The sequence below is a fragment of the Cornus florida genome, unplaced genomic scaffold (assembly GCF_030987335.1).
Source record: "Cornus florida cultivar Cherokee Brave unplaced genomic scaffold, ASM3098733v1 CherokeeBrave_3.0.0_Hap2_Chr05, whole genome shotgun sequence".
NCBI classification, from domain to species: Eukaryota; Viridiplantae; Streptophyta; class Magnoliopsida; order Cornales; family Cornaceae; genus Cornus; species Cornus florida.
This window is the reverse complement of record NW_026775575.1, coordinates 55,005,140-55,017,939: the sequence shown is the minus strand read 5'-3', so window position 1 is coordinate 55,017,939 and position 12,800 is coordinate 55,005,140. Positions and strand designations below refer to the sequence as shown.

At 35.3% G+C, this 12,800-nt stretch overlaps 1 protein-coding gene and 1 long non-coding RNA gene across 11 annotated transcripts; one reads left to right on the top strand and one right to left on the bottom strand.

Annotated features, from left to right (window-relative positions):
- Nucleotides 1–353: 353 nt before the first annotated feature.
- On the top strand, nucleotides 354–9,410 carry LOC132306517 (uncharacterized). Of its 10 annotated transcripts, XR_009482036.1 has the most exons (12): nucleotides 1,239–1,278; nucleotides 1,758–1,905; nucleotides 2,039–2,242; nucleotides 2,464–2,534; nucleotides 2,611–2,774; nucleotides 3,344–3,451; nucleotides 5,340–5,485; nucleotides 5,580–5,668; nucleotides 7,223–7,277; nucleotides 8,566–8,639; nucleotides 8,727–8,747; nucleotides 8,933–9,410. It is a non-coding gene; the product is annotated as an uncharacterized LOC132306517 (long non-coding RNA). The 10 variants fall into 10 exon arrangements; XR_009482035.1 differs by lacking the exons at nucleotides 1,758–1,905; nucleotides 2,611–2,774 and adding an exon at nucleotides 354–368 and having other exon boundaries at nucleotides 1,220–1,278; nucleotides 2,169–2,242; nucleotides 2,464–2,564; XR_009482031.1 differs by lacking the exon at nucleotides 2,611–2,774 and having other exon boundaries at nucleotides 1,233–1,278; nucleotides 1,823–1,905; nucleotides 2,464–2,564.
- A 607-nt stretch (nucleotides 9,411–10,017) lies between these two features.
- On the bottom strand, nucleotides 10,018–10,989 carry LOC132309297 (methylesterase 17-like). Its single transcript, XM_059807617.1, has 3 exons — nucleotides 10,633–10,989; nucleotides 10,392–10,532; nucleotides 10,018–10,068 (listed from the first exon to the last, which is right to left on the bottom strand). The coding sequence occupies exons 1-3, from the start codon at nucleotides 10,987–10,989 to the stop codon at nucleotides 10,018–10,020; spliced, it is 549 nt and encodes a 182-aa protein (XP_059663600.1).
- Nucleotides 10,990–12,800: the final 1,811 nt, after the last annotated feature.

Genomic DNA, 12,800 nt, shown 5'->3' with positions numbered 1-12,800 from the left:
ATTATTGGTTCAGTAATTAATTGTTGTTTAGGAAGTAAATGTAGTGATTGACTATTGATTACTGAACAAGTTTGTGGTGTTTCTATTCAAGCTTGCCGTGGACTGGTTGACAACAGCAACTGGGAATGCTAGTACTCTTGCTGCATTTACCGCTGCTAATTCAACTGTTTTAGCTCTTTTCGTGAGCCCAGCAGCCGTTTCAATCGGATATGGAATAGCACGAACTGAGCCGTCTGCTTTCAATGGTAATTCACTTGAGACTTGTCTTTCCCATTCTTATACTCCCATTCATATCCATTGCTCCAGAGTTGCTAACTGCTGTATTTTCTAAGGTGGCATTGCGAACAATCCAATCAGTATCTAGAAAGGTAAGAAAGTAGTGGTTTTTCTTTTCATACATGTACTGATTCAGGACATATATTGGAAAATGACCCTTACAATTTCCCCCTTTCCTTCTTCATTGGAATTAATTGACTATTAAACTTATGTACATTATTAGCATAATATTATCATTAGCTCTAAAATTTTCTTCTCTTACTTTTAGGTCTAAAATAGATGAGATGACCGTTGAAACTCAGTGGACCACCTCTTTTCTTCTCTCATTCCTATGTCCTTATTGTAACTTAATGATATATTTGATTGTTGTATCAGCCTTCTTTTTTTGTTGGATAAAAGAGATTTTAATAGAAGAAAAAAAGGGTAAAATGTTGGAATACAAAAGGTACAACATTGTGAAGCAGCTCAATATAACCAGCACGTACCCAAATAAAAGGACCTGTAATCTGCAGGATAAGTTCCATCTAACTGCACACATATGCAAAGAAGATGGTGGGAAATAGAATTTTGAATTTCTAAGCAGACAATTCTCATACCAATTATTTTTTTTATCATCATCGTCATCATCATCATCAAAATAGTTTTGCTGATAACGAAGATGATCTTGCAACAAAATTTAAGGATGATAATAAATAGAGGAGGAAATAAAATTAAGTTGTTAATTTTAACTGTTTCACTATATGGAAAATGTCAACTTGCTGGGTCCCTAATTGATAAATTATGCAGTGTTTGACGTGTAATGGTGCAACCCATAACTTAGCACTATTAAATTTGCATAAATTTTTGTCTTGCTCATGCTTCTATTGTTCTATACTTACAGTTACATGACATTTTTCTGATTTGATCCTAATTTCTTGCTTGTCAGTTGTGACATGTAAAGCAGATTTAACTTTTGCAGGTCTTTTCACATTTGCATGAGCTTGACCTTCGGTATCATCTTAGGTATTGTCTGGAGAATGTTCTGTTCAGCTCACTAGAAATATTCTTTTGATAATAGTTGTTTTTTTTATCTACCATGACATAGATTGTAATATTGTGGTCCCTTCTTGGACATCCACTAAAATTGGAAAGATTGTAATATTGGGCTGCCATATGTTGTTTTCTTCTTCCTTTTTTCTTCTTTTCCATTTTGGCCAAGTTTTCAGTTTACAGAGTGATATTAATACAAAAGATTGTATTGGTGCAGTCTGTACAGCAAATAACTGTCCTTATAGTTGTCAAAAGACATTGCTGTCATTGTGGAATATGTTTGTTGGTTCTTTGAATTTTATAATTCTAGATATGAGAATCGTAGAAGCTGCAATGTTTAGATCCTGTCTGAAATTTTGAGAAAGAGATTTGGATTTGATGATTCTCATAGACAGCCGTCCCCAAGTAGTTGGGAAAAAGGTTTGATTGTTGTTGTTGTATGATTCTCATAGACGTGTATATTGCTTGCGTGTTTAATCTGCTAATGACGACATTGAGGAGACATTGATTCTTGAAGCCTGAAGAAGGGGAAGAGTGGAAGACAAAGGGCAGGCAAGAGTACCTAACCAAAAACATAAACAAAACAAAAAAAGAAAGAAGGTGAAGACAAGTCCATAGCAGTCAGTTATTTTAGCAATTTAACCTCCTTTACTATGTTCATTACTAAGTTCAAAATTGATGTTTGTAGTGTTAGCTCTTACATACTAACAATTTTTTTTTTTTTTTTTCCCAGCATTATAAAATAAACATTGTAACTCCGCAATAATTCATGAACAGTACTGCTACTGCTAGACCCTTCATTAGATGCACATTCTCCTCATGTTGAAGATTCTTTAATCCCACATTCTCCTGGATTTTCTCAGGAAAATAGCCACAGCCTAAAGAACTGTGTAAAATGCAGACTCAGTTTTCACTTCAATCTTCAGGAGCCATATTGGTATGCATTATTGCATATACAGTAAAACCATGAATTCAGACTTACTCAATGTTGGGCCAATGCGTCAGAGCATATTTATATTATTCAAACTAATGATGCACATCCTGTTTTCAATGGTTTTGATTACAATAGCAATCACTTTTTTAATATAGTATATTTGTTCTTAAGAGTTATATTGCATAACTGGTTTTCTGTTTTTATCTTGGTCATTATATTTGCAGTTGAGAAACAGGTGCTTTAAATCGAATTAGATGGTGGTAGCCGTGCAATAAATTTTATTCTTTCATCCATGGTATTCAACGTTTTACCCACCTTCTTAGAGGTATGAATCTTTAGCATTTATTGTTTTTAATCGGCATAACGTATAGTGTGTTAGGGATGGCAATTTACTCCGCGGGGGCAGGTACCCGCCCTGTTTAAACTGGTTTGGGGGGCCGTTTATGGAATTTGGGCGGGGATGGGTTTGAGGGGAGAAAACCAGCGCTGGTTCGGGGAAGTGGCAGGAGAAGGGGCCCCGCACCACCAAGTTTAGGTTGGTAATTAAATTAATTTCCTATATATATATATATATATATGTGTAATAATATAATAATGGAACCCTAAATCTTTTTTTTTTCACTCTTCAGCCATTTATTCATCCTTTGTAGAAAGATTAGCTTCTGTTATGTATCAATTTGGGGTTCTATTATATTGGAATGATTCAAATGAAAGTGTATTTGACCAAAATAAAAAAGCAGGGGCAAAATTTAACTGAGGGATTAAATGGGGCGGGGCGGGGAAACTTAAACGGGGGCGGGGACGGGGTGGGAGGGTACCCCATTTAATCGGTTTTGGATGGGGACGGGGTGGGGGTACCCAAACCCGCCCCGTTGCCGTCCCTAAGTGTGTGTGCGCGTGTACAACAGAGAAGCTGTCCTGGATTCTATTACTTCTACATTTTGCCATCCGAGATAAAGAGTTGTAGTGTCGGTGATATGGGCTCTTAATTTCCTGCTTGCGCTATAGTTTTTAGCTCAATATTTTGTCATGAACACATTTCTACCCTATCTTGTTTCCCTGTCCCTGAATATAAGTTCTACAATTTATCTTGTATCCTTCCAGATATCCACGGTATCAGCGATACTGGCATACAAATTTGGAGCATCATTTGCATGGATCACTTCTCATTCAGTTGCTGCAAATGTTATATTCACATTGAGTGTAACCCAGGTACATCTTCCTCTGCAGATTATTTTCCTTCTTTTGTTTCTTTTTTGCTCTCTGGGGGGTGGATAGGTAGGGGTTACACTTTGCAATTTCCGAAAAAAACTATGACAGCACATTGCAATTTGCGTTTATCTTAAATGATAAGACGGAAACAGTTCAAATTATCACTCAACATTCATCATTTTAGTAACATAACATAATTTTATTCTACTTACATAGGATTTTATTTATTTATTTATTTTTATTACTCAGTATTCAAATACTATTTGACAAAGTCTAAGACAAGACTTTTTTTTTTTTTTGATGGAGGGGAGGTGGATAAAAGATCAGTTGGTCTGAAACAAACTATCTGAATTGGGAAATTTTGGGAGGAAAGAGGCAATGATTGGCCTGAAGTTGTGTGTTTAGGTGGACTTCTCTCCCTGTTGGTACCTGTCATAGCAAAGAAACAGGCACACACAAAAAAAGAGAAGAAAACAATTAAAAACAGAGCAAGATCAAATCCTTATTTACAATTTACCTTACCGGGGCAAAAAAGCATTGAATCCTTACTAGTTAGGGGAGCCAAATGGCCTGAAATACAAAGAGCAGTCAACAGTATGATGAATCAGATCTATTTTGTTGAAGAGAATATGGGAAAAAATTGATATAATTGTTCATTTAGGAAATTTAAATGGGTTTATGTGTCTGTTTTATATTGATATTTGGACCACAGCAGGCTTTAACTTAGAAAGGCCATGAGAATAACATTACAAGGCTAAATATTAGGATTGGCATATGAGAAGTCAACTAAGGAGCCCACGATTTTGAGGATCGTATATGGATTTCACAATGATTATATCCTCATGGAATTCTTGGTTCGTCGAATCAGTATGCCCCCCTATGTGGGCTTGAACCCACGACCTTCTACTTCGGAAGGTGAAGAAGTACCACTATACAGTTTAAAATTTTATATTATTTATTTATTGTTTGCTTTGTCCTCTTAAGTTGGTGGAAATTGTGCTGTTATACATTACCCTGAAAGCCTTTCCCTCCATATATCTTCTCCAGTGGAGGACTAAGTTTAGGAAGGCCATGAACAAAGCTGATAATGATGCAAATAGAAGGGCAATTGATTCACTCATCAATTATGAGGGGAAGTATTTATTTATCTTCCATGAATATTTTTCTTTTCATGTGACATTGATTGCTCTATTTTCCTTGTCCTCTCCATTCTTTCTGGTTCTTTCCTTCTTTTTTTGATAAGTAAGATTGTATAAAAAGCGATCAAAAGGGGACCGAATCCCACGAGAACTAAGGTTCTTTCATTTTCAGATTGTTAAATATTTCAACAATGAGAGTTACGAAGCTGAAAAATATGACGAGATCTTAAAGTGTAAGTTGTTTAGTGTTTATAGAAGTTGCTCACCATGATTTAACTATAGCTGAATGGTGGATAGGAATTGCATACTAAATATTAGCTGAATTGCAAAACAGGAATTATGTAGTCAACATTAAGTGGTTTAGGTATGGTTGTTGCTGAACTTGCTGCAGTTGTTGTTTTCTAATGTGCATAGATGCAGATCCATGTGCTGATACCTGCTTTTGTAATCAAATTGAGTGGGTTTTGTCACCTAACCAACCAGATAGGATAAGTGGAATGATATTTTGGATAGAGATTGTCATTGTTATGGTTTTCCATCATGGGTTAAGACTTAAGACCTTTTTTTAGTATTCTTCTTCACTTTAATATAATGTATAATTCAAATTAATATTCTGTAATTCTTGACACACTGACAAATAAATATATATATATATATATATATATATATATATATATATATATATATATATATATATATATATATATATGATAAGCTGTACATGATGATGATGATGTTTTTTTTTTCAGGGTATGAAGATGCTGCTTTAAAAATGCAATGTAGCCTGGCCTTTTTAAACTTTGGCCAAAGTGTGATATTTAGCACAGCTCTTTCAGCTGCTATTGTTTTGTGTTCACATGGAATTATGAATGGCGAGATGATAGTTGGTGATTTGGTAAAATTGCTACTTAACTAGTCTTTCAACGTCTATATCTTTAAATTGATTAATAGTGGTCAGACACATAACATATCATCTTTGGTATGCATAGGTTATGGGCTCCTGCTCCAGCGATCTCTTCCACTCAACTTTCTTGGCAGTGTATATCGTGAGACTATACAGAGGTTTCAGTTACTCTAGGTATTTTTCGAGTTCCTATGTATATCATCAAAGCTGTTTCAGATTCAATAAATCCTGTTAAGTGTATGTGACTCAATATTTGCTCTGCTGGTCTGTAGTTTAAATTAATTGATAGCGTGGTTTGCATTTATTTCATGATATAATGATTTGATATGTTTCATGAGAAACAATTCAGAATCTGAAAAGACACTGAAGATTTTTCATGAAGTACCTTTTGTTTTGGCTGAATTTTGTTTTGTTCATTTATCCTTATTCTTTATGAAAGAAAGAAAGAAATGGGAGACACCACCTTTCCTTTCCTAGAAATGTCTCATCCATTTTCCCCGTCCTCCCTTCCACCCATTTTTCCATCCTTCGTACCAAACAAAGTATAAAAGAATAAAGGATAATGAAACATCTGTCTCGTTACAATGGAAGTGTGTAATTGTGCTATATTTTCACTTCATGCTCTCTGTCTGTCTTTTTTTCTTTTTCTGAATGTAGATGGAAAAAGAAAAAAGAACCCTCTTCTTTTATGAAGCTTTGTGTTTATTATTTTTGTTGTGATTTATTTCCATCTTGCACATTTTCTTACATGACAAAATTTCTCTTGAATAATGTATGTTTTTATAAAAAGTAACCTGAGGTAGGGTGAGGAATCCCCATCTCAAGATAATCAAGAGGAAATATTAAATAAAGGCTAATTAATTTGTTCTTTATTTTTGAAATGTCCCAGCTTTCCTAATGAAATATTATTCTTTACATTTCTTCAAATCCTCAATAGTTGCTCATTATGACAAAAATTCGGGGATTTTCCTTTAGCACCATAATTTTCAATATGCTAGCAAGTAATAGTGATCCCAAGAAAGCCAGTTAGGTTAGTCCAAGGAAACTCCAGACTATGAACATACAAGAGAACATATTAACAATGCAGGATAGCGTGAACAAGTAGACTATCTACTGGTTCCACTGACTTGCAGCACTAGCCAATGGTGAGAGATCCAACCAAGTGAACGTTCCTGACTAAAGTAGTTTTAAGGAACATTTGGAGGACCAATCACTCTTATTTGGGAAGGAACTATCAAAGGTAGGATTGACAATTTGTAAAAACAACTTAACAGAATTAGCCCTTCTAGTCCTGCAATCACCAAGTAATACCATGACATCCTTGCCATGTGAAAATCTGTGGTAAATTCTTATCCTCACAAATAGCATTGTGGCTTTCACTATGCAAATGACCATATGTTGCATATGTGTGTTGCTTGTTGAGTTGCCCATGGCATGTGGCAGATCATTCTTTATACTTGGTGTTTTAATCCAATAATTTTTTTTCTTATTAATCACTCTTTTATCAAGCTTCTCATTTAGGGATTTCACCTTGACATAAGTTGTCTAGGGAGGTGTAAACGATTTCTTGGCACTTTTTGTTCCAAATTTTGTAATGCTGAGGTTTTGTTTGTTTATTCAAGTCTTCGTTTGTTATGTTGACAGTAGCATTTTCCTGTTCCAGCTTCTCTTCTGGTAATTTTTCTGTTTTAGTGCCTTGAAATAATTTTCTTCTAATTCTTACCACAGGAGAGGCCTGAAATCAGGGATGATGCAGATGCAAAGCCTCTGCAATTAACTGGGGGTAGCATTCAATTTGACAATGTTCACTTCAGTTTGTTATTTGTTCCTCTATTGGCCTTTCTACAACGGAAGGGAAACATCTGTTTTTTTTTTAATTATTTTTATTTATTTTTTTATGGTGGACCCCACTACATGGTCTACAAACATCATAATCACAGAAGTTGCACAGGCATATGGTCTAGAGGAACCAGTAGGTCATCATCAATTAGGGTGGATTTACTCAACGTAATGATTGTCAAATTATATACACTATCTGATTTAACAGTTTTTTGCTTTATTTTTAAATAATTTTTTTCTGTCAAGCAAGTATGATGATATGGTGTGAAGGCACCTGATCATTCTTGAAAATACCCTTGATGGAACCCACAAGTTTTCTTCAAACTTTTTTTTCTTTTCTTTTCCTTTGGAAAGCAAGTTTTCTCCAACTTTTCCTTGTAAGCACGTGTATAAAATTTGCAATAATTATTAAGATTTCCCTTTCTCTTGTGCATTTTCCACCCTTTAAACTTCTCTTCTTTGAGTTCTGAACTTCTGATGCTGCTTGAAGTTTTATCTGTACCTGTTCTTATTTTGGCATTCTACCTGAACTGGATCTTTTGATTAGGTTTCTACTTGCTTATGCTGATTAATTTATGGAATAAGTATCATCTTTTTGTGCCTAGGTGTCTTTCTTTGACTTCAAAAATACAACAGATATATTTGCTGCCTCTTTTTCTCAGTAGGCCTTTGGTGTTTTGTTAGCCTCACATGACGCACCAATTCTGTACGAGAGTTAGAATTACATTGTATCGGCTCCTCTTTTTCAATTTTTTATTTTTTTATTTTTGGTTTCTTTGGAAGTATTGGTTTTAATCTTCATTCCCAGAAAATTTCGAGGTCAGCGGTACCAATTCCTTGATAAGTTTCTAGACAGACAGACAGGGTTTTGCTGCTTCTCTCTACCAGACATACATATGATCTGCTGCAGTACTTGAAATTTATACAAATATATAAAAATGTCTGCTTAGTTCTAAACATGTCGGATCTTCTTTTATCCCCTCTAATTGTGCATCTATGCATTATACACTTTATTTTGTTTATTTGAATATGTTGAATCCTGAGGACCCAAACATGGTTAAGTGCTATTAGTAAATACCTAAGGTTTTAATGCTCCACTGGTGCGTCCCATGAATGCATTCAAACCTGCTGAACATTGCCATTGTGCAGTACCCTTAAGAGCTTACTTAAACACTGTAATGGTTTATGGATTATTGCTTGCTGATTCAATTTCTTTGTTTCATTTAATGTAGTTACCTGCCAGAAGAAAAATTCTTGATGGGATATATTTTGCAGTGCCACCTGGAAAAAAGTGTGGCTATAGTTGGTAAGACTACATACAGATGTATCATAATTCTTAAATCTCACAGGCTCTCTGTTTTTAATTTGTAATGGTCATTGGTTTGTGCTACAGGTTCTCTATTATATGAGACAGGTATGATTTTATGTTCATATTTTTGTCATTTTGCGTATCAATTGTGAAGAAGACAAGTAGAGGAAGAATATAAGCCAAGGGCTCTATCCTCTCTTTCTGTTGTTTACACTGAACTGTGAGAGATATGAATTGACAAAACATAAAAGTATTGCTTTAAAATATTGCATTTATATATGCAGACCCAGGTTCAGTTACACTCAATGGAATCTGCAGCTTTGGCTAGCAACCCAGCGAGCACGAAAGGGTCAGAGGAATGTGGACTATGATCAGTGTCCACGATATAGGTCTCAGCCGGTGGCCATTTTCTAATCATTGCAGCTTGCTGTTCCGGTATGAGAACATGATCATACCTCGTCCTGATGTATACACGACGCACATCATCCGCACCATTTCCGTCGAATTTAGCGTCCATTAGTGCCTCCAATGATACTCCAGGCCGATGAAGTATTAAACCTAGCACCTCCTCCTGTTAGAAAAATCAATCCATGTTATTCATGTTAACCACCAACTGTTCTAATTTTTTGTTTTTTTAAATCACCACAAATAATGTAGTTGTTTATATCTTTTAATACGATTCATCAAATTATTTATTATGAGTGAAACAATGTGGTATATGAAATTATTAATTATTATAATTATTAAAGTGACGGTAATATTTGAATTCGTACAAATTCTTGAATAATAATTTTGAAAATGTTTAAAAAATGTTTTGAATTATGGTTACCTCTTGGGGTCCTTTATGAGCAGCGTTCTTATCCTTTGAGGTGGTTGAAGGCTTATTAGCTTCCGAAAGACACGTGTAGTTGACCATATTTTTTAGTATACCAGTCGGTGCTCCCTGTTTCATATAATTAATTAGTAGGGGACAGTAGGCTCCAAACAAAATAAAATAAAAATATTTTTATTTGAATTAGTATAATAAAATGTTGTTTTATTTTAAGGAAACTCATAGGAACAGTCTCTACTTAAAAAGCTTAACATTCAGTACTTTGTGGTGGAGGGTGTTTTGTCTTCTGTTATGGCCCACATCGAAATTGGTGGGAATGCATCAATTACTATGTAAAAGCGAAGCCATTCAATTCATTTTGACCATCAAACACAGCCCTAGTTTGTCAATGTAAAGTCTGGATAGTTGTTTTGGTTGCAAAGTTGAGGAATAGAGTGACGTGACCCAAATTGTTTCCAAGCAGCCCAATGAATTGGCCCAACAGAACAATGTTGTTGACTAATGACTTAGCCCACTTGGGCAAGCCCACCTAGCTAGCACATCTCAGATGAGTGTTGCTCTGTTTGGGCACCGAGCACCTTTCATCATCTGAAGCTGGCGATGAAACACTGTTGGTGACTAAAGAGGTCAAAAACTCTACTTGCACTCGATAAATTGTCCATCAAATAGTTTTTTTTTTTTTTTTTTTTTTTTTTTTTTTTTTTTTTTTTTTTTTCAGTGAAAAAAACTTTCCAATATATATACTCTCGATATAGTGCAGAAAATTTCTTGTGTGATATTAAACACCTCTAATTTATAATTTGGTGAAAATACCCTTAAATTTAAAATAACTATAACACCCTCATGTTATGCAGTAAAATAAAATAATAGTTAAAAATGCAGGTCATATAAAAAGTAGTAATTAGTAGAAACTTTACATCCTTTTTGTCTTGGTCTGTCATGTATCCATGCTTTAACATTGTAGCTGCAACATATATCGCTGCCCCAATTTTCTTACCAAACTTGTGACTCGCGTCTGTCAGGCTCAGACCTCCAGCACTGTGCCCTACCAATATAACCTACAACATATACAACCAATATGTACAACTGTGTGATCCGATATCCAATAAACTCCAATATTTCACATTAATTAGAAAAAATAATAGTTAAAAAGGATACCTTTTCATGATCACTCAAATTCGCCATGAAATTGATGAGAGGCTTGTTATATTCTTCAAAAGTATGAATGTCACAAGCATCGGAGCGATCGAGACCGGCACTTTTGAGGTCGAGACATGTGACCTTGTAGCCAAAAGTCTCCAAGAGGGCCCTGATTTTGTACCAACCCCAAGCTGCACCTCCATAGCCATGCACTAGAACAAAGTGTGGCTTCGGGCATGCCACTGCTTTCATAATTCTTCTGTAGTCACCATGCTCATCACTTGATTCAGTACTTCTGTACCAAACACAGAAGGATAGAAGGAGAGGAACAAGAAAGAGGAGGAAGAGAAATGTAATTAAAACCCTTTGGGACATTTTGGATGTAGAGAATTTTGGAAAGGGTTTCTATTGACCAGAGAGAGTTGGGCCAGGCAATTGAAAAAGATTGGAGGGCGTCAGTTAGGAAATGATCGAGGAGAGCTGAAAGTCTGTCTGTGATTTTATAGCAAAGAAAGCAGGAACATGGTTAATGAGGGTGGCAAAGAAGATTGAAGTTTGACGCTAGAGTTTTTGCTTATGAAAAGATATTCAGTGAGCCAGACATATCATGTCCATATTCAATGAATTGTATTGTGGTTGATTCAGTAATACCGATGACTCGATTTGCCTCACTCACCCAATATCTGCTCGGTTAAATGAGAAATGAAAAGTGGAAACAAGAGAGACAGTTAGTGAGACTTGGCATTATTATCGAAACTAGGTGTTCATTATTTTAAATTATAGGGAGTAACGCATGGAATAATGGATTAAAGTAATAGTGCAGCCAAATGAGAAAACGATAGAATATTTATTTTCTGTACCTAATCATGCATGTGACCTAGTCTTCCAAAATTAATTGTCATTTGTGTATTAATGTGTGCCAGTAGTTAGCTGGAATGACGGAGTTTTTTACGAAAATGGAGAGTAAATAGTTAGGAGTGAGACATGCATTAGAGTCATTTTCCATTCAAGTTTTATGAGTTAATTTGATAATAACGGGCTTCAGTGGAATAACAAAAAAATGTTACCTTTTCTGAAGTCCAATTATTCTTGTTATTTCCACTGAACTAAAATGTGGAAAATAAATATGCCTTTCGGAAAAATAGAATCATGAAATTGACTATCGTTTAAGTTAGACGAGGAAAAAAATTGTAAAATGGACAATATCATTTTGTTGCAGAGTTACAACATAAGAACTATGCTGGTGAACAATCCCACAAGACACACAAACTTTACAATTCATGTGATAAAAATTATGTCCCAAATCAGTAGATTCATATCCCAAGTTCTACATACACTTTACCAAATCAGCATCTTGGAATTGGAAGAAATTCAGTAAACTGAATTACAAAGACTTGAAAGCCAGCCCTTCTCTGCCTTTGTTTTTTTTTTTTTTTTAACAAGTAAAAGACAGCCCCCTCTGTATATCTAGTTGATTATATGACAGCTTGAGCCAATCATTTTCCGATTCTCAATTCTTATCTAAGCGAAAAGATGGTAATAGAAAGTTATATTCAAGACCAAAAAACATTGTACAAGAAATTCCTAAAAAAAATATTGTTTCTAAGAAGCCAACCAATAATTTAGTGACACAAGGCTGAGTTGATTGATTCGATCAGCATAACAAATGCCATAATAAACAAATCCTCACACACAAAACAGGGTCATCAAAATACGGAAGGAAGCAACTTTCAACATAAAAGAAAACGCACAGAACAAATAAATGGAGCTCATTACCTGCTTCAACACATAGTAGCTAAACGAGATTAAAAGAAAAACCCAATTAAACCCAGTCCGCTCAAGCGCTCTCTCCGTTAAAGCTCAGTGAACACAGAGAGAGAAGCTAGGGCGTAAAGTAGGTGGTGAAATGCGCTGCGAGATTGAGAGACCTTCAAGAGCCAGCTTGCTTGGGAGTTCAGGAGAGAGAAAGAGGGGGTGTAACAGGATAGACTGTGTTTTTCCTTTATAATTCCTTTGGAAGCGAAATAAGTGAGTTGGAGAAGGAAGAAGGAAATGGATGTTTAACCCTCCAGTTTGTCTACTGACCAGAGAGAGTTGGTGGGCCAGGCAATTGAAAAAGATTGGAGGGCGTCAGTTAGGAAATGATGGAGGAGAGCTGAAGGTCTGTCTGTGATTTTATAGCAAAG

Bases quoted from the DNA above. Each gene is read 5' to 3' on its own strand.
- LOC132309297 (XM_059807617.1), bottom strand. From the start codon at position 10,989: ATGTCCCAAAGGGTTTTAATTACATTTCTCTTCCTCCTCTTTCTTGTT. The intron at 10,533-10,632 runs GTATCCTTTTTA...TATATGTTGTAG, and splicing joins ATTTGAGTGATCATGAAAAG to GTTATATTGGTAGGGCACAG. The intron at 10,069-10,391 runs GTAAAGTTTCTA...TTTCATCGCCAG, and splicing joins CAGACCAAGACAAAAAGGAT to CTTCAGATGATGAAAGGTGC.